Below are 21089 nucleotides of genomic sequence, written 5' to 3'. Positions count from 1 at the left end.
CATACCGAGAGCTGAGTTCACACTTGTAGTATAATTACAGTTTGCAATGACAGGCCATTATAATTATAACCTCAGTGCCTGGTGGAACAGTGTGATATACAGATCACCTCAAACTAACCAAGCAGTATACAAAACGTCTGCAGACCTTTATCAGACAGGTGGAGGGCCACAGAGGAAGTACTATGATATAGGCTTATATTTTCTTTGCCAATTTAAACACGGGTTGTTCCATTGCTGCCCTTACCATACAAAAAGTTATTGCAAAATACACAAAATGTATTTTATTAGATTATTTTTGTGTGGCCAAGTTGCAAAGATTCACGCACTCCGGGTTGGCCACAAAATAAATATTATAATGAAATACCTTTTGTGTATTTAGCAAATATATAACAATCACACAGAAGTATATGAGAAGTGGCACACGTAAGGAGACAGCAATTACAGAAGTTAGCAGCACAGGGACACTATGGCATTGCAGTGCCCGATGTGGGCAGCATGGTGATTGATATGCATGGTATAGAGGCTGCAGCCTTCACAATGGTGGGTCCTTACCTTGAGTATTGTGCTGGTTGTTCTCCATGACACAGGGGTCTGCGCTGTTCAGCTCGGTCAGTCTACGGTTGGTTGCTGTCAGCTCAGAGCGCAGGTTGGTCACCTCCTGGCTGGCAGACTGGATAGCCCCATCTATCCGCAGGGCCAACTGCTTGTTATCCTCCATCATTTGCAGGATGTTGGCCTGCGGAGAGAGCAGACAGAAAGCCGCATGGTGGGTGAGTATACAGCCGTAGCTGTGGAGCAGCGCTACTGGAAGCCCGGTACAGCAAGAATAAGCACTGCAGGAAACACAGACCCTCCTCTCCAAAGGACACAGCACACATGACATGCACCCTTTAAATGGAACCTTCCACCTGATCGCTTCACTATAGGGGTGTCCTGTCTGCACACTGGCCGCGTTTCATCCCTAAACCGCCGCGGGGCGGATCCTATGCACACACTAGGTTACACGAAACCTATAGGACATAATTTAAAACCTATGCGGCATAACCTTACATGAGTGTAATGCAGCCAACGACACTAGTCTGCTCGACCATCCCTCTTTGACTCAGTGATAGTAGCCCCCTCTTCGCTTGTAAATCACAGACACAAACTCGTGAGCGCAGACTCGCAGTTCTCTCTGCTTCATTTCCCCGGGTTCATTATTTATTCAATGGCGAGTCCCCAAGACAAACCATTTCCCAGGCTGGGTGGGGTGGGAGAGCCGAGGAACCACAGAGAAGAGGGGGGTGGGGTGCAGAGGATCACATCATAAGTATTTACATAGAGAGCCATCTAGTGTCCGTGAAGTACCCCACAGAGACCTTTAGTACAGGAGCCACAAAGCTGCAGCAAGAAGTGGGTGCTTGCTCTGCCCTGCTAGTGACAATACCAATTATCTTACCATAATAATCATTTACATTTATTTTAAATAACATAAAAGATCTATCCACATACACCTATCCTCAAATCTTGCCAAATAGACCCACTTGGCAGGCCACGGACTATGCGATTTAGCTGCACCAAACATTGGCTTATCATTAATGGGTGCAGGGTGTGCGGTGCACAAGAGCCTCTGGTGCTTTGGCCAGCGTTGCAGACAGAAATCACAGAGAAAATGGTGCAGCGGCCATTTTATTACTATTATTATTATAATACTATATGTGGCACCACAAGGGTTCCGCAGAGCCTTACAAAAGCACATAAACAAATGAGCAAACAAGAAAACAGCGACTTACAGTACAAAACAATATGTTTTATAATCATTGCTGCATTAGCGATCATAACGCTTAAATAAGCAGGAGAGCATGTTAGGTGCTCTTGTGGGGAGCTAGTAGACAATAGTATGAGTAAGGGAAGGAGAAACATGAGGGAAGATCGCCCTGCTTTTGAGAGTTTACATTCTAAAGGGGAGGGGCAGGCAGACAGGAGTGACACAGATAGGGTAGACAGGAATGAGCATGGAGCAGCAGGTTAGGATGAGAGCTGGAAGGCTGGGGTGGCGGCATGCATTTGTTGAGGGAAGTGGGGGGGGCAGGAGTGTAAAGGGAGATGAGGTCTGAGATATAAATGGGAGAGGATTGGGTGAAGGTTTTGTAAGTGAGTGTAAGAACCTTGAATCAGGTTCTGAAAAGGAAGGGCTTGTAGGAAAGAGGCAAATGTAGAATGTTTGGAAAGGAAGATGAGCCGAGCAGCAATATTGAGGACAGATTGGAGTTGAGAGAGGTGGGGAAGCTAGGTAGGAGGAGGTTAGAGGTAGTCCAATCTGGAGATGAACAGTGAGTGGATGAGGGTCTTCGTAGTATCCAGTGTGAGAAAGGGGCTGATCCTGGCAATATTTCTGGGATGGAAATGGCAGGACTGCGAGAAGTACTGAATGTGTGGTTTGAAGGAGAGGGAGGAGTCAATGTTAACTCCAAGACAGCACAGTTGGAGGCTAGAAAAGATAGTTGTGTCATTAATAGATAAAAAAAATTGTGGGGACTGAGGTTATGCGAGAGGACAGGAAGATGATCAGCTAAGACTTAGACATTTTAAGTTTAAGATAGCGCTGGGATATCCAGGAAGAGATAACAGAGAGACAGTTGGAGATACAATTGAGAAGAGAGGGGGAGATGTTACGGAAGGAAAGGTAGATCTGAGTATCATCAGCATAGAGATGATATTGGAGGCCAAAAGAGCTGATGAGTTCACCTAAAGAAGATGTATAAAGGGAGAATAGGAGATGTCCAACAACAGAACCTTTTGGAACACCTACTGTTAGTGGAACTACTGGGGGGTGGGGGGGAGAGGAGTCATGAGAGGAGATAGAGAAGGAGTGGTAAGATAGGTAGGAGGACAGCCATTAGAGGGCAGTATCACATAGGCAAAGGGAGTGATCCACAGTGTCAAAAGCAGCAGGGAGGTTGGGAAGAATGAGTAGAGAGTAGTGGCCCTTGATTTTGGCAGGAAGGAGGTCATTGCTGACTTTTGTGAGGGCAGTTTAAGTGGAGTGGAGAGAATGGAAGCCAGACTGGAATAGGTCAAGCAGGAAGTGGGAGAAAGGTAAGGCAGTTAAAACAATATGCTCAAGGAGTTTGGAGGCAAAAGGGAGGAGAGAGATGGGTCGGTAGTTGGAGAGAGTGTTAGAATCAAGGGTAGGTTTTTTTTTTAAATGGGGAAGACAAGGGCATGCTTGAATGCAGAAGGGACAGTGCCTGATGAGGAGAGATTAAGGAGGTGGGCAAGAGCAGGAGAGAGGTGGTGAAGGAGGTGGTAAGGAATAGGGTCAAGGGGGGGAGGAGGAAGGAGGGAGGACCGGATGAGGGCCATGACTTCCTCTCCAGATACAGGAGAGATCGATGTCAGTTGAATAGATAAATGGGGAGGAATGGTCAGAAAAGGAAGGGGTGGAGTGCTGTGGGTCTGGTGGGATATGGTGTCCTGACGTATGGATTCAATTTTAGAGGTAAAGTAGGTGGAAAAGTCAAGGGGAGGGAGTGTGGAGGGGAGGCGAGGATGGGGAGGGCAGAGGAAGGAGTTGCAAGTGGCGAAGAGACGCAGGGGGGTTATGGACTGGGAGAAGATGAGGTTCTTGAAATTGACTGTTTAGAGAGGGAAAAGGCAGCACTGTAGGATGAGAGCATAAGTTTGAAATGGAGGAAGTCTGCCTTAGAGACTGATTTCTTCCACTGTCGCTCAGGAAGTTGTACAACATCGTTACTTCCAGTGAAGACTTGCTGTTGCAGCGTTCCAGGTCCCAAGCTCCGTTGCTTCTAGTGATTTGTTACTAGTGTTTATCCACGGTGTGTGTACTCCTACATCTAATGAGTACAATCTTCTAGAGTCATCTCCTGTGCCAGTTCTGCGTCTGAAGCCACAGTGTGTGTACTTAGTATGTTATCCAAGTACCATTTCATCATACCATTTTCCTGTGCCAGTTCTGCGTCTGAAGCCACAGTGTGTGTACTTAGGGCCTAATTCAGCAGTGCACTGCTGAACGCAGATTCTTGATGTTCGGGAATCTGCGCAGGCGCCAGACCCATTCTGCGCATGTGCAGAATGGGTCTGTGAGTCTGCATGTAAACGGGCAGCAGACTGTCAGTGATTGACAGTTTGCTGCCATTTGGTGGCGAGGAGGGGGCGGCGATGCCCTCTGTATCCCGAAACAGAGGCGTGTCGCCACCATTGCATGGGAGGGAAGAAGCTTGGGTCTCCGTCGGCTGATAGAGATTTCCTGTCCTCTTCCTCTAAACTGCGGTGGAAGGCTGTGGGACCCCATGGGTCACCGCAGTCGGCCGATGGTACGTAGATTATCCAATGTTGCGTTGGACAACGCAGCTCAGATAAGTAATGCACAGGAGGCGTGATGCTTCCTGCTGCATTACCTGATTCTGCAAGGATTGCAATTGCAAAGCTTCCTGCGTGCAGCTTTGCAGTTACGATCCTTGAAGAATCAGGCCTTTAGTACATTATCCAAGTACCATCTCATCATACAATTCTCCTTTGCCAGTTTTGTGTCTGAAATCACAGTGTGTGTACTTAGTACATCATCCAAGTACTACCTCATCACACCATTCTCCTGTGCCAGTTCTGCGTCTGTACTTAGGGCCTGATTCAGAGCCGTTCGCTATTTGCGGACGTTCATTCAGGAAAAGGGGGTGGCTATTTAAATGAACCGTTCGCTCTTTGCGGTCTGTTGACGCCTCCATGTCTGAATGAGCGAACAAAACCTGCGGCCGCAATTTTGTTAAAAACGCCCCCTGGCCGCTCGCATCATACGTCATGTCCGCTATTTAATAGATTAATCGAGTACATCGAACAGCGTATGAACTGCTCGCTATTCTTGTGGTTGGTTTTTCCTACCGCAATCTTGCGAGCAGTTCTGGCTAACCAAGTGACGTGGTCGATGACGCTGCTGTTTTAATTATGCACACCCTAAAAACGCCTGTTTTGACCTTTAAGCACGCCTGCGTTTGGATCTCCACTCCCCGTTTTCAAGCACCTTCCCCTGTTACCACCCACATACGCCTCATCCTGTCACTCAAAATAGCAGGCATTCGCTATATAGCGAACAAATGATTTCTGGCCGCACTGACTGGTATTAAAATCCGTACGCATGTGCAGATGTGAAAACATTGCTTCGAACGAGCGAACGGCCGCTTACGAGCGGCTCTGAATCAGGCCCTTAGTTCGTCATCCAAGTACAATCTCCTAGTGTCATTCTCCTGGGTCAGCATTGCATCTGGATCTACATAGTGTGTACTCATTACATTCCCCCAGTACAAACTTCCAGTATCTTTTTCCTTTGCTTTACCTGTGATGTGTTCTTCCATTTCCCACTTGTGCCGAATGCCTTACCAAAGGGCCGCGACCTGCTTGCTGGGTGCAGCTTAAGCCCAAATCCCACTTGGAGGGGTTACTGGTGAACACCTGCCAGTAAGTTAGACTCCGCACCTTTGGTAAGGTCTATCCAACATCCGGTACTAGTGGATGAGGAAGTAATTTATCCAGGCCCCTTGCATCCTGTTCCTCTCCCAACCTCGGTCAACGTCTTTGAATACTTCTGCAAAGGGTCAGCATAGCCTGAGCATGACAGTTTGTACAGGCCCTATGGAAGCCGCTGGATCGCAGGGTGCAGGGGCATTACAAGATCTCCGTGTCACGGCCAGGGTTTCTCGGCATGGTAGTCACCGGGTATTACCTATGAGGTCGTTATGGCGGGGGGTCTCTAGCATCGGTGCTGGTGTTTGGCGAGGGGCATTGGCTGCGCGTGGTTCTGTGCGGGCACATTGTCACTAGGCCTGGTGAGGTCTGGCAGTGTTTCCGTTCCATTGGCATGGGCGCCGCCATCTTGCCTGCGGCCATGTGATTCTGGCTGTTTAATCCTGGTAGGTCATGTGCTCATTCCAGCCAGTCACAGCGCGGCACTGAGTATTTAGGAAGGTCCAGAGCCTTCTTTCCTTTGCCAGTGCCACGTGTTTCTCAGCTGCGGCTGAGAGAGAGTACCTGTGCCTTACCTGCCTGCTTGTATACGCTCCTAGCCTGAACCTTGCCTGCTCCAACCTGCTGGACTTACCCTGCACCCTCCATATACCTTCTTACCTGCCTGAGTACCTGAACCTGCTGTTTCCCTGCACCTTGCTTCATTTCACTCCCAGCTGGACTTCACTACCTCTGCCTGCATCAGTTACAGCTCACCGAACCTGCATTCAGTTACAGCTCATCAAGCCTGCATTTAGTTACAGCTCATCATACCCGCATTCTGTTTTCAGCTCACCATACTTGTATACTGGACTGTTCCTGTCTGTCACTATCTGGACATTTTCTCATTAACCCCCACTACAGTTATCAAGTGCACTTTAGTGCTATACCTGGACTTTTTCATTTGCCATTCCCATTTCTTCTAAATCACTTATTAAAAACTCCACTTTTTCATTTAAGTCTGCTTCTGTGTCTGCTCCTATCACCACCCCGGGTCCACAGCAAATTCAGAACCTCACAGTTTGCACTGGCCCCATTGATCCAGCTACGGAACAGGAGTCTGGAGTGGATTGATTTCGCTGTATTGCTGGTCGTTTAGAAAACCTGGAAGCTATGCAACATCAGATGGCCCAGTTCCTACAGGAGATGTCTAAACACCAAGATACTCTGGAAACCTCGTTAATCACCCCTGTGGTATCAGCAACTTCACCTCCTCCTGTGCCTAGTAATACACAGACCAGGGTATCCCCTCGTCTACATCTACCCATGACAAGCAAATTTGATGGCAATCCTAAGTTCTGTCGTGGCTTTTTAAATCAGTGTGAAATACACTTTACGTTACAGCCTGATAACTTCCCCACCGCTAAAACCGAAGTGGCATACATCATGTCCTTGCTGACCGGCTCGGCTCTGGATTGGGCCTCCCCACTCTGGGAGCATTCAGACTCGCTGCTGGATAACTATACAGACTTTGTATCTTCATTCAGGAGGATTTTCAATGAACCTGGACACACAGTGTCAGCATCGTCCAGCATCATGACCCTGAGACAAGGAACCCGTCCTGTCAGCCAATATGCCGTACAATTTAATATCTTGGCATCAGAGCTTAAGTGGAATGAGGAGGCACTCACCTCAGCCTTTTGGCATGGTCTGTCTGACCGATTAAAAGATGATCTGATTACCCGTGAGCTTCTTACCAAATTAAATGATATGATCTCACTCTGCAACAAAATTGACCTCCGCTTCAGAGAACGTCAGGCTGAAAAGCACAGAACTGACCGTCCAAGGTCATTTACGTCTCCCTTGCCTACCCATCCACCCCATCCTCCTACAGATGAGGAGTCCATGAAGGTGAACCAAACCCATCTCTCCAAAGAGGAACGTCAGAGAAGGATGCTAAAAACCTCTGTCTGTACTGCGGAGATTCGGGTCACCTGGTGGCCTCCTGCTCCCGCAAGTCGTGAAATGCCCGTTCCTAACTGACCTTGGGGACATCAAGTTAGGAGTTATTTGCCCGTCCCCAAATACTAAAGATTTCAAGATTTCCTTAGCTTTGGATCTCAAGCCCAACCCTGTCTTCGTCTCTGCTCTATTAGACTCTGGAGCAGCTGGAAACTTCATGACTTCCAGCCTAGTTGATAAACTACAGATTCCTTGTTCATCTGTCATGCAAGCAATTTCCCTGACTTCTGTAGATGGACGTCCTCTAACTAAAGGACTGGTCACCAAGGAAACTCAACCAGTATTAGTTCGAGTTGGGGCACTCCACTCCGAGTCTTTAAAGTTCTCAGTGATACCAGAGGCTTCTCAAGAAATAATTTTAGGACTACCCTGGTTATGCCAACATAATCCCAGGATAGACTGGTGCTCAATGCAGATTCTTTCATGGAGAACTGACTGTCAGAAAGCCTGTCTTCCCAAAATATGACCTGTAAGAAAGACAGCTTTGTTACCATCTCCAGCTATACCCAAGGAGTACCAGATGTTCTCTGTTTTTTTCTGAGCAACAGGTGAACGTCGTACCTCCCCACAGAGAATGGGACTGTCCTATCGAACTGCTGCCTGACAAGATGCCACCCCGTGGTCGCACCTATCCTCTATCTGTGCCTGAGACTCAAGCCATGTCAGAGTACATCCAGAACAACATAGCAAAGGGATTAATTTCGACCTTCCACCTCTCCCACAGGAGCCGGCTTCTTTTTCATTGGCAAGAAAGTATGGTAGTCACCGGGTATTACCTGTGAGGTCATTATGGCAGGGGGTCTCTGGCAGCGGTGCTGGTATTTGGCGAGGAGCATTGGCTGCGCGTGGTTCTGTGCGGGCACATTGTCACTAGGCCTGGTGAGGCCTGGCGGTGTTTCCGTTCTGTTGGCATGGGCGCCTCCATCTTGCCTGCGGCCATGTAATTCCGGCTGTCCAATCCTGGTAGGTCATGTGCTCATTCCAGCCAGTCACAGCGCGGCACTGAGTATTTAGGAAGGTCCAGAGCCTTCCTTCCTTTGCCAGTGCAACGTGTTTCTCAGCTGCAGCTGAGAGAGAGTACCTGTGCCTTACCTGCCTGCTTGTATATGCTCCTAGCCTGAACCTTGCCTGCTCCAACCTGCTGGGCTTACCCTGCACCCTCCATATACCTTCTTACCTGCCTGAGTACCTGAACCTGCTGTTTCCCTGCACCTTGCTTCATTTCACTCCCAGCTGGACTTCACTACCTCTGTCTGCATCAGTTACAGCTCACCAAACTTGCATTCAGTTACAGCTCATCAAGCCTGCATTTTGTTACAGCTCATCATACCTGCATTCTATTTTAGCACCATACTTATACTGGACTGTTCCTGCCTGTCACTATCTGGACATTTGTTCTTTAACCCTCACTACAGTTATCAAGTGCACTTTAGTGCTATACCTGGACTTTTTGTTTGCCATTCCCATGTCTTCTCAGTCACTTATTAAAAACCCCACTTTTTCATGTAAGTCTGCTTCTGTGTCTGCTTCTATCACCACCCCGGGTCTACAACAAATTCAGAACCTCACAGTTAGCCTTGAAAGAATGGAGATACCTGTTGGAAGGGGTCAAGTTTCCCTTCACTGTCTTCACAGATCATAGAAATCTGCTCTTCCTCAAGAATCTTCAGTGCATGAGTCCTCGTTTGGCTCGACGGGTGATATTCTTTGCTCGGTTCCAGTTCACCCTGACCTTCCGGTCTGGAGCCCTTAATCAAAAGGCAGATGCGCTGTCCAGATCTTTCCACTGTGATGACAAATCAGAGAATCAACAAAATACCCCTGTCTTGGAGTCAAGAGTCTTTGCCACCTTACAGCTACAGCCTCCTACAGGGAAGTACTTTGTGGCCCCAGAGTTAAGGAAGCAGCTCCTCACCTGGGCTCATTCCTCTCGCTTTGCAGGTCACTCAGGTACCCGGAAGACCTTGGAATTTTTAAAGAGAGGCTATTGGTGGCCATCCATGAAAGCAGACGTGTCGGAATTAATTTCTTCATGTTCTTCATGTGCCCAGCATAAATCTTCACGTCAGGCACCGGCAGGTGAGTTCTTGCCACTACCTATTCCATCACGTCCATGGACGCATCTCCATGGACTTCGTCGCGGATCTGCCGAATTCTCAAGGGTTCGCTACCATCTGGGTCATAGTAGACTGATTCTCTAAAATGGTCCATTACATACCACTAAAGAAATTGCCTTCTGCCCCTGACCTGGCTCACTTGTTTGTTCAAAATATTTTCTGTCTCCATGGTCTTCCAGCTGAGATAGTCTCTGACTGTGTTCAGTTCACAGCAAAATTTTGGAGAGCCTTATGTCCTGTATTGCAAGTAAAGCTACATTTTTCTACGGCTTATCACCCACAAAGTAACGGTTCCACTGAGAGGGTTAATCAAGACCTTGAGACCTTTCTGAGGATTTTTATGATATCTTCCCAGGACAATTGGTCTGCATTGCTGCCATGGGCTGAATTTGCTCATAACGCCTCCTACCACTCTTCCACGAACCAAACACCATTCCAAGTGGTCTACGGCCTTCATCCTCGGGTCCCTGAATTTCAAAGCCTGCCCGTCTTTGATGTCCCAGCTGTAGAAGACACTGGGCCTGATTCAGAGCCGGACGCTATTTGCGCTCGCTCGTTCACAAAAAGGGGCTGGCTATTTAAATTGAGGGCTCGCTCTTTGCGGTCTGTTGACGCCTCTATGTCTGAGCGAGCATCCAAAACATGCGCTCGCTATTTTGTAAAGACACCCCTTGGCCGCTCGCATCATATGTCATCTCCGCTATTTATTTGATTAATCGAGTACATCGAAAGGCGTATGAACTGCTCGCTATTCTTGTGGTAGCATTTTCCTCCCGCAATCATGTGAGCAGTTCAGGCTAAAAGACAACCAAGTGACGTGGTCGATGACGCTGCTTTGTTAATTATGCACACCCTTAAAACGCCCGTTTTGACCGTTTGGCATGCCTGCGTTCGGATCTCCACTCCCCGTTTTCAAGCACCTTCCCCTTTTACCACCCACAAACACCTCATCCTGTCACTCAAATTAGCAGGCACTCGCTATTTTGCGAGCACACGATTTCCGACCGCACTGACTGGTTGGCGCGTGTGCATTATGACCCATACGCATGCGCAGATGTGCGAACATCGCTCGTAGCGAATGAGTGGCCGCTTACGAGCGGCTCTGAATCAGGCCCTCTGTACAGAGATTTGCTTCAATCTGGTCTCAAGTTCGTACTGACCTGGAGAAGGCGTCCTCCCGTTACAAATTTCAAGTTGATAAGAAGCATAGGAAAATACCACATATGCAAGTTGGAGACCAGGTCTGGTTGTCTACCCGGAACCTACGACTTCGAGTGCCATCCATGAAATTTGCTCCACGATTCATCGGGCCCTTCTCCATCATAGACGTAATTAACCCTGTGGCTTATCGCCTTCAACTACCCCCTTTTCTGAAAATTCTCAATTCCTTTCATGTCTCCCTGTTGAAACCACTTAAAAATAATGACTGTTTAAAATTGTGGCAACAAGAAGGGAACACGTGGCAAGGTAGTGCGTGCGTACTGGAAGGAAGCATTACAAAGCAAGGAGAAGAGAGTGCAAGCGTGCCCCCGCCGCTGTATGCAGTTGGGGGAGGGAGTACTGCTGATAAGCAAAGTGTAATTTGTAACCAGGGTTGAAAAAAAATAAATAATGAACCTGTTTTAATTTCTGCTATTTCTCATGTCAGTTATACAGGAGGTTCAAAAAGGAGGGTAGGGGTAGTTTCTGCTCCAGAGGCCATTGTTGAGGATCATGAAAGGCTCTTAGATGTTAATAAGCCCATGACCATTCATGCTATTGAAACAATAGTCCCTGCAATCAGAATAAACAATAGTGAACATGCAGGATGACAACCTGTACGCACAATAGCTGTTCCTAATAGTAAACCTGATAAGAATGGCCTTTGGAGTTGATCTGAATTAAGGTCAATTATTACTGAATTCACAGATCCTAGGAAATATCTAACAAATTGTCAAAAATGTATTAAGGATTTGGGTAATGCCCATGAACCCACAAATAAAAACACAAAAAAATTGGAGAGGAATCAAGGTAGAGGCCCTTAGGAAATCAGCTATTGACCATGATAAAAAAAAATATATAATCAAGAGAAAGGAAACGTAAATTGGGACAGTATAAGAAGGGAAATAGAGACTTGGGTTATTCTCAGGTACATGGGAGACATTACCCTACACATAATCAGGAACAGGGAAATTGGCCTGAAATATTCAGAGAATACCCAAGTACCTGATGCTACATAAAGAGAAAAGCAAAAATGATAGCCACGAATGCTACATGTGAGTATGTCAATAACTCTTGAAGTTTAGGCCATACCTGTGTGCTACAGCTAGTTAGTTGACAGAAAACCTCAATGATGAACTTAATGAAAAAAAAATAAAATGAAAATAATATTGTTTCTAGTACTAATCAAACTTTTATTGTAAATAGAGGGGCGACCAGATCCTTAATAACCTCTATATGAATCCATCCTTAGTCATATGGATGAGTTATTGTTATGATCATTATTGTTTTTGTTTTTTTTTGCCTAATGATAAAACAATTGTTTCATCTATTACAAGCAGGACACATTAAGGATAAGCTACAGCCATGTCGGTCAAAGGAGAAATATTGTGGGACATGTCTGAACCAGGGGACGAGGCACTTGACACTGGACAGGATTTATGAAAAACACAGTATAAGGGCATAATCTAATGTTATATGCACACTATGCAGTGTTCATTCAACATTTGATAAGATGGAAGTTGTCACTTATGGCATCATCAAATAATAACCATCAAAATATGTAATATGCTAAATCCTGTAATTTATTTACCATATGTATCTCATAAGATACAAATGACCTCATTCAGAGGCGGTCGTTAGTTGCAAGCGGTCGCACTGAATCAGGGCGGCCGCTTGCATCCTGAATGACCGCCTCCTTGTCGATCACTAAGCTATGGGTTAACACCCACAGCTTTAGCGACCGACATGGGTGATGGTCGTGATGGTCAAGACCATCGCGACCATCGGGGCTTATGACCAGACCCTAAGGTTGGGTCTGGGCACTCGTAAGCCCCAGGGAGCTTCCTGCTCTGATCGAGCAGGAAGCTCCCCACTGACATTAGCAATGATGTCAGTGGGGCCGCCCCCAAATGGCAAGCTTTCCGGCAGGAACGCCTCCAATTGGGCAGGCAAGCCCCCTGCTCGCCTCCCAAATGGGGCGAGCTGTCACTCACCATTGATAGCTCGCCCCGTCTGCTGCGAGACCCCTAGCGACAGAGCGTCTGTCGCTAGCCAGGTCTCGCACATGCGCACGACGGAGCCGGCTCCATCATGTGCATGCCCAGTGGGGCAACATCGAGTCGGTTGCGAGCGCTCAGCGCTTGCGACCGACTCTGAATGACCCCCAAAGGGTGGAGAGCGATGAGGATTTAGCAGTTACACAGATACGCATGATTGCATGGAACATTTATATCAGTTTGATTTCATATATATAAAGTTGGGGTCCTATGACCCTTAAGAATCATGTTTTATGCTTATGACAGCAGCAGGAAAGCTAGTGGGACAGGCACGACATATACAAAGGTGTTTGACAGCCATACAACTACCAGGAGAGATGGCAGTCATTAAGTGTAAAGCACACACATATGACAGAGACCCAGTGTCACTTGGCAGTAGGGCAGATGAAGCCGCAAAGTGGGCAGCAGGCCTACCTGTAAAAACAAGTGTTACTAAGATAATGATGTTTGAAGTTCTAAGTGTATATAAACTAATCAATATGCAAGATTTGTGTTCCCAGCAGGAAAAAGGCCACCTGGAAGGCAAAGGAATGTGGTCAGGAGTCCTTGGGAATCTGGAAGGATGGACAAGGTAGGCCATTAGCCCCAGGACATATTTTCCAAGCCTAGCAGAGGCTGCAAATGGTCTGACTCATCTGGGTAAGGAAGGTATGTGTGAACTCGTGGGTGCATATTGGTGCACACCAGGATTCTCTTCACAGGCTTTTAAGAGAGCAATGTTCTGTCTTACTGGCTTGAGAAAGAACACTGGGATGACAATACAGAGTCATCCCATATTTCTCCTACAGACAGACCTTTTTCAAGTAATACAAATCGACTTCATCCAATTACCAGCCTGCAGGTATTTAAAGTATGTATTAGTTTGTATTGACATTTTCTCTAACTGGACAGAAGCCTATCCAGCTGCCTCTAATGCTGCTGTTTTTACTGCTAAGAAAATTGTTCAGGAATTTGTGTGTAGATTTGCTATTTCCAAAGTGATAGAAAGTGATAGGGGTACTTATTTTACTGGTGATGTCTTTCAGAACATGTGTAAACTTATGGGAATTAATAGCAGACTTTATACCCCTTACCGACCATAAGATAATGGCTGACACTGGATTGGCATGGACAGAAGCTTTGCCACTAGTCCTCCATAGCATCAGAACCACTCCCAGACCTCCTCTTAATCTGTCTACCTTTGAGATACTTTTTGGAAGACAACCTCATTTGATCATAGGTCGAAGTGCAATAATGAAGCTCATAAAAATGAGCAGACAGCTAAAACAACAGCAACAGAAACTCAAAATGTCAGAAACAAACTGTCATGATGTTGAACCTGAGGAATATGTTATGATCTGCAATTTATTACGCTCAGGTTGTTTAACAGACTGTTGGGAAGGCCCTTACCAAGTGTTGATGACCAGTACCACATCTCTGAAGGTAGCAAAAAGAGACACTTGGGTCCATTCTACCCACTGCAAGAAAGTCAACCACCCGAAGAAGGTACAAGACAAAGGTGAGGCTGACAATACAGACTTGTCAATTGCAATCTGTTCCGGGAGAACTAAAGACTGCAGCTAAAACACCTGAGCCAAAAACGTGTAGACTATTATCCCAGCAATGGAGTGGCGAGATTTATATTTTTCTTGTTCCAGGGTTTTTCTCATTTTAATTTTTTTTAGGACATTCTATTTTTGTAACGGAGGACAGATGATGGAGAGAGAGTCCGGTAGTGATATTGATGAAGTGGAGTTGGAGGAAAGGTTGATAGAACAATTAATGCAGTACGTTGTCTAACTCAGTTTAGGGGTCATGAAAAGATCTGCTAGCTATGGAACTCAGAGACAGTGTGAGGGGCTATTGTCTGAGGAATATTGTATATGTGAGTATTGTGGGTCCCTAGTTGAAGAGAAGTGCATCCAACAATGCCAGTCCAATAGTAATCTGGATTTGGGTGGGCATCCTCTAGAGGATTATCATTCCCTAGTGGGTAAGGTCCTAAATCCAACTGAGTGCTGGGTGTGCTCTCATGTGCCTCAGGGACAACATAATGTAGGATTAGTACCATTCTCATTAAACATCTCTGACGTCCTTGAATTACGGGGAGGAAGGTCCATAGACGGGAGATATAATATCACTAGGTCCCCTAGTCTAAAATTTTCGCCAATACTCCTTAGACCAGTCTTTGTTGTGTCTAAATATCTCACATATAGAGAGACTGGAGAATTGGGAAGCTGACCTATTGGATCAGACAATGGCTCGCCAAACCAATTCTGTTAGGAGACTCTCAAGATCACCAATAACCAGGAATAGTGATGGACATCACAGATGAGGACGTACTAACAAACATAGAATTCCATTGGGAAAGTTTCTCTGGGTTATTGTCAAAATGTTATCCATGCTGAAACTTGTCATGAACAGATGGAGACAATAGGCATGGGTAGTTTCGTCAAAACGTTATGTAATATTATCCATGATCGTAATGTACCTTATGTCCTCCCAGATGATGTGTATTATGTTTGAGGAAGAAAGGCTTATTCCTGGTTATCTCTGAGTTCCAAGGGTTTATGTTTCATAGGTAAATTAGTCCCAGAAGTTATGACCCTTACACTTGACGAAATGATTGATATCCATAGAACTACAGCACCTTCATACATACACACACAGTATGAACATTGTGGCAAAATAAATATGAACCCTGGTGAAGAACATGTAGCTGCACAGTTAATTAGTGAAACCACTGGCTTCGAAATTATGGTTGCATTAGATCCCACCAGGATCGCTCGGGTAACTTTAAATTTTAGGTATATTCAGACCTGGCTAAATTAATAGACAATATCACCAAGATGTATGATGACACTTTCAGGTATACGGGTAAGGAGCTACAGGCTCATAAAAAGGAGTTAGTGCAATATAGACTGGTGTTAAATTATCTCACATCTATTACTGGTGGATATTGTGTGACTTTGGCCACTCAATTTGGTGTCACATGTTGCACATACATTACCAATAATACAGATGACCCCAAAGAAGTAATTGACCAGAGAATGGATGAAATCCTACAATTAAAATGGGAATTTCAGAAGATTCATAATTCTTGAACTGTATGAGATAAGGGAAGAAGTAACAGAATGGATCTTGTGATTGAATCTTGCAAAATGGTTCTCTGGTCTAGGGGAGTGGGTACAGGAAATGGTTGCTAGTATAGGTAAGCTCCTTATTCTTATACTTGGTGTCATTTTAGTAATTGGCTTATATGTCAGATGTGCTCCTACTGTGTTGATGTGTGGAAGACATTCCACTGAGGTAAACATTGAAAATTAAACTGCAATGGTGGTGAGAAGCACAGGTATCAAGATCGATCGAAGAACTGCATTATAATCCTGAAATCGAAAGAACAATCAAGTAATAAAAATGTGAATAGGTTTAGTCCTACATAATTATATGTATAGTGAATATTACAGCAGACATCCTAGAAAATGTAGTCCTAATTTCCCCAAGCATCCTTATAGGTTAGATGAGTTCCCACATCCTACCAATGATCCCCAGAGTATCCGCTGATTGCGTATAAGGGTTGTCTTACCCTTTCCTAAGGCACATTATTGAATGATCAATGTCTGATTTGTGTTATACCATATATATATATATATATATATATATATAAAAATAATTATGTCTGGCTAAATGTCATAAGAAGAAGGTATGATAGTGTTTTGTGAACTATCAAAGGGTGGACTGTTAAAGTTAGATATCTTGGATGAAGGCATTTACTTATATAGGTTACAAATTAATGATTAGTCAATGTGATTGTATGGGATCTTATTGTTTGGGATATAATTGTATGAGATGTGATTGTATGCTATTGTGATTCATAATATTGCACCATTCCTTGGGCTTGTTCTGTTCTGTATTCCAATAGGATAACTTTGGTGACCCTGCAGAAACCATCACACCGTGTGGTTATGGAATATCATTAATATAAAGTTCTTATTTTAATATACTTTAAGTATATTTATATGTTACATAACTGTATATTGATTTATAGTCTTATTTTAAGCAGCATTTAATTTGAAGTGTACTATAGGTAAATACTGCATCTCTGTTGTAAACATAAATGTAATATTATTGGTATAATGTTTTAGATCCCTTTTAATTGCAGTTTAGCAATGTAATGTTATTAGCTTGAAACTCAGACATTCCCCCCTTCCCCCTGATACTGTGAGACAAAGGAATTCCAGAATGTGATAGTTTTGGAGTGACCCTCATAATGAAGATCCGTCTGCTCACACACAAAGAAGAACTGACCTATCCGACCGAGTATATACAGATCCCTGCCTGTAACCAATGATTGTATTCCCTAAGGACTATCTAAATGTGACCTTATAAATTGTAGTGCAGTGACTGTTGGAGGTCAGTGCAGTCAGAATTGAAGCCTTGTGCTGTGACAGCCGTGCATGCGTAGTTTAAGGGGGTAGTCCTTATTTCTTTATGCTAATAAATCTTTTGGACTTCGGAACTCCAAGTAAGCTTGAGCGGACTTCACATTATTTATCGTTGACAACAGCAACACCAGGATTTTTGCAATTTGCAGTCATGGATTCTGAGGACGCCAGTGTAGAGGACTGTATGATTGACATTCATGATTTTCTGGATGAATTTGGTTTGGGAATAGCCTCAGAAATTGAAGTTATGGACACACTTACAGATGTGGGTGAGGAAAATGTGCCTGAGCCCATACCAGATGATCCTCCTCCAGCTGGTGGATTCCAGTGGGGACAAATTAATTTTGTGTGAAGAAGATGATGTATACATCACCCCAGATTATACCATCACCCAAGCCTATATCGTCATCCCATCCTGTGTTGTGTATGAAATTACAGCTGCGCTCCCTGTTAGATTGGGGATTCATTGTCCACTTTAGTGCATGTGAGCTCCATTTTAGTCCATATCATCACCACACCCCCTACACATTTTCTGACCTGGGCTACAGGAGGAGCAGCTGCACTGTGGAATACGGTTGCATGGATTTGACCCTCTGACTCACTGAAAGTCAGTTAGAGGGGCCATGGGTAGGGAGTAGGGACACTATAATCAGAGAACACAGTTTTAGCTGATTTATTCCATTTTTTAAACCATATCTATTTTTTTCACCTTTGAAAATGTTTATGCAAATCTCAGAAGATAGTTTTGTGATGCCATGGCTAGCGCGCACACACACAGAAAAAAAAACATTGATTTAATTAATTTTTGGGGGGTACTTGGGAGGAAGAGCACCAGAACGAGGCAGCAGCCTCTTGATAAACAACACAGGCAGCACCCCTGCACACCTACGTTGCTGATAAGTGAGGCTAACAGGTGCGCGCACACACACACAGAAAAAGTTGGTTTTATTTTTTTTAGCACTGATGGTGTGGCAGGCTAACACGCACACACAAAAAAATGTTTTTTTTTCACACTGAAGGTCGTTGAACAGCACCCCTGAATGAGGCAGCAGCAGCCCCTTGAGAGACAGCACAGCATTACGGCACCCCTGCGCACCTATGCTGATGACAGGTGTGGCTAACACACACGCACAAAAAAATTGTTTTTATTTTTTCACTGGTGGTGTGGCTAACACGCACACATTTTTTTTTTTACATTTTCACTGGTGGTGTGACTAACACGCACACAAACAATTATTTTATTTTTTCACTGGTGGTGTGGCTAACACGCACAAAAAAATTGTTTTTATTTTTTCACTGGTGGTGGTGTGGCAGGCTAACATGCACACACCAAAAATTGTTTTTATTTTCATACTGGTGGTACACACACAAAAAATAGTTTTTATTTTTTTACTGGTGGTGTGGCAGGCTAAAAGGCACTCACCACAAAATGGTTTTTTTTTTTCACACTGGGAGGTGAACCCCTGAAAGAGGCAGCAGCCCCTTGACAGACAGCAGCACAGCACCCCTGTGCAACTATGTTGATGACAGAAGTGGCTAACACGCACACAAAAAAATTGTTGCCCCTTGACAGACAGCAGCACAGCACACCTGTACACCTACACTGATGACAGGTGTGAATAACATGCACACACACTGTGGGTGGATGAAGAGCACCCCTGAAGGACAGAGCACCCCCTGGACAACACAGCAGAACAGCCAGCCTCTATGGACATCAGCCAGCCAGCTCCTATGGACAGGACAACAGCCAGCCAGCCCCTCTATAGACAATAGCCAGCCAGCCCTTAAGGACAGGACAACATCCAGCTAGCCCCTCTATAGACATCAGCCAACCAGCCCTTATGGACAGGACAACAGCCAGCCCTATATGGACTTTAAGCAGCCAGCCCCTGAGTGACAACAGTAGCCAGCCTCTATGCACAGCACAGCACAGGTCCCAGCTCCCTCCCTCTTCACTCTCCACAGCCTGAATGAAAAATGGCGGCGATTGCGGGACCTTTATAGAATCCAAAACTCGTGAGAATCCGAAAGCAGGATGATGATGTTTTGCTTCGTTTTCAGATCTGAGTCAGGTGGAAAAACCCAAGCTGACTCAGATTTGACTCGAATCCCCTAGTTCGGGTGGGTTTGGTTCTCGGGGATCCGAACCCGCTCATCCCTAATATAAATATATATATATATATATTAGGGATGAGCAGGTTCGGATATCTGAAATCTGAGCCCCCCCGATCTGAGCCGGAAACCGAGTCCGGCTCGGGTTTTCCCTCCTGACTCAGAACTGTAATCGAGGCAAAACGTCATCATCCCGCCTTCCGGTCTCGCAGGTTTTGGATTCCATAAAAGGTCCCCGCGTCGGCGCCATTTCTCTCTCCGGCTGTGTACAGTGAAGAGGGAGGGTGGGAGCTAGGGCTGGCTGGGCTGTGTTGTGCTGCTGTTGTCCATAGGGGCTGGATGAGCTGTGTTGTACTGCTGTCATAGGGGGTGGTGGGCTGTGTTGTGCAGTCAGTTGTCCATAGGGGCTGTGTCCATTCCAAAGTCTATAGGGGCTGGCTGGAACTGTGGGGGTCATTCAGACCCGCTCGCGAGCAAAGGACGCTCGCAAGCGGGTCGATGTTGTGCGAATGCGCATGCGCACGATGGAGGGAGCTCCATCGTGCGCATGCGCGAGACCCGGACTCGCACCAAAGGGGGCATGCTGTTGATGGTGACTGACAGCACGCCCCCTTTGGTGGGTGTGCCGGGGGAGTGGCTGCCAGACGGAGGCGTTCCCATGGGAACGCCTACCATCTGAAGCCGGCCCCACTGACATCAGTAATGCTGTCAGTGGGAGTGATTTTGGCTCTGATAGAGCCAAAATCACTCCTGGGCTTGCGGCAGCGAGACCCTACCGCAGGGTCTCGTTGCAAGCCTGATGGTCGCGATGGTCAAAGACCATCGCGACCATCTTTTTGGCCGCTCGCATATGCTGTGGGTGGTCACCCACAGCTATGCGAGCGGCCAGGAGACCACTCCATTTTCAGGTAGGAGGGCACTGATTCAGAGCGAGCGCTCTGGTCAGAGCGTTCAGCTCTGAATCAGGCCCTGTGTTGTGCAGTGTCCCATAAAGGCTGTAGTCCTAAAGGGGTGCTGTAGTGTTGTCCAGGGGGTGATCTGTCCATCAGGGGTTCTCCCCCAAAGTGCACTCCAAAAAAAATAAAAAAATAAATGTTTCTGTATTTGTGAATTGTGTGCTCTGTAGCCGCACGTGCATCAACAAAGTTGCGCCAAGCGTACGCCTGTGTCATAAATCAAGGGCTGGCTGGCTTGTCTGTTAAAGGGTGCTGTAACCCCCAAAGTGCAATCCAAAATAATATATATTTTATTTTTCTGTGTTTGTGAATTGTGTGCGCAGTAGCTGCACGTGCATCAACAAAGGAGCAGCGCCAATCGTGCGCCTGTGTCATAAATCAAGGGCCAGCTGGCACATCTCTTAAAGGGTGGTGTAACCCCCAAAGTGCACTCCAACAAAAATTAAAAATAATTTTCTGTGTTTGTGAATTGTGTGCACTGTGGCTGCACGTGCATCAACAAAGGAGCAGCGCCAAGCGTGCGCCTGTGTCCCATAAGTAAAGGGCCGGCTGGCTCATCTCTTAAAGGGTGGTGTAACCCCCAAAGTGTGCTCCACAAAAAATAAACAATTCTTTTTTTTTCTGTGTTTGTGTGCAAAATGTATGCGCAGTAGCCACACTTGCATCAACAAAGGAGCAGCGCCAAGCGTGCGCCTGTGTCCCATAAATCTGTTAAAGGGTAGTGTAACTTACACCACTCCAAAGTGCTCCAAAAAATAAAAAACA

General features: G+C 45.8%; 1 protein-coding gene and 1 pseudogene across 7 annotated transcripts in view; one reads left to right on the top strand and one right to left on the bottom strand.

The window, feature by feature from the left end:
- KAZN (kazrin, periplakin interacting protein) overlaps positions 1–1250 on the bottom strand; it is a 432464-nt gene extending 431214 nt beyond the window's left edge. For 2 of the 7 annotated variants that reach the window (XM_088445394.1, XM_088445397.1), the window contains exon 1: positions 553–978. In XM_088445394.1, coding sequence (XP_088301520.1) covers positions 553–883 — 331 coding nt within the window. In that variant the 5' untranslated portion in view covers positions 884–978. Of the gene's footprint in view, positions 1–552; positions 980–1050 lie in introns of those variants that run through there. The other 5 variants (XM_088445398.1, XM_088445399.1, XM_088445396.1 and 2 more) reach the window with 5 other exon arrangements.
- A 13274-nt stretch (positions 1251–14524) lies between these two features.
- Positions 14525–19358, top strand: LOC148507915 (uncharacterized; annotated as a pseudogene).
- The last annotated feature ends 1731 nt before the right edge of the window (positions 19359–21089 follow it).

The sequence above is a fragment of the Taudactylus pleione genome, unplaced genomic scaffold, assembly GCF_031769625.1.
Source record: "Taudactylus pleione unplaced genomic scaffold, aTauple2 ptg000379l, whole genome shotgun sequence".
Lineage (NCBI taxonomy): Eukaryota > Metazoa > Chordata > Amphibia > Anura > Myobatrachidae > Taudactylus > Taudactylus pleione.
This window is presented reverse-complemented; position numbering and strand designations above follow the sequence as displayed.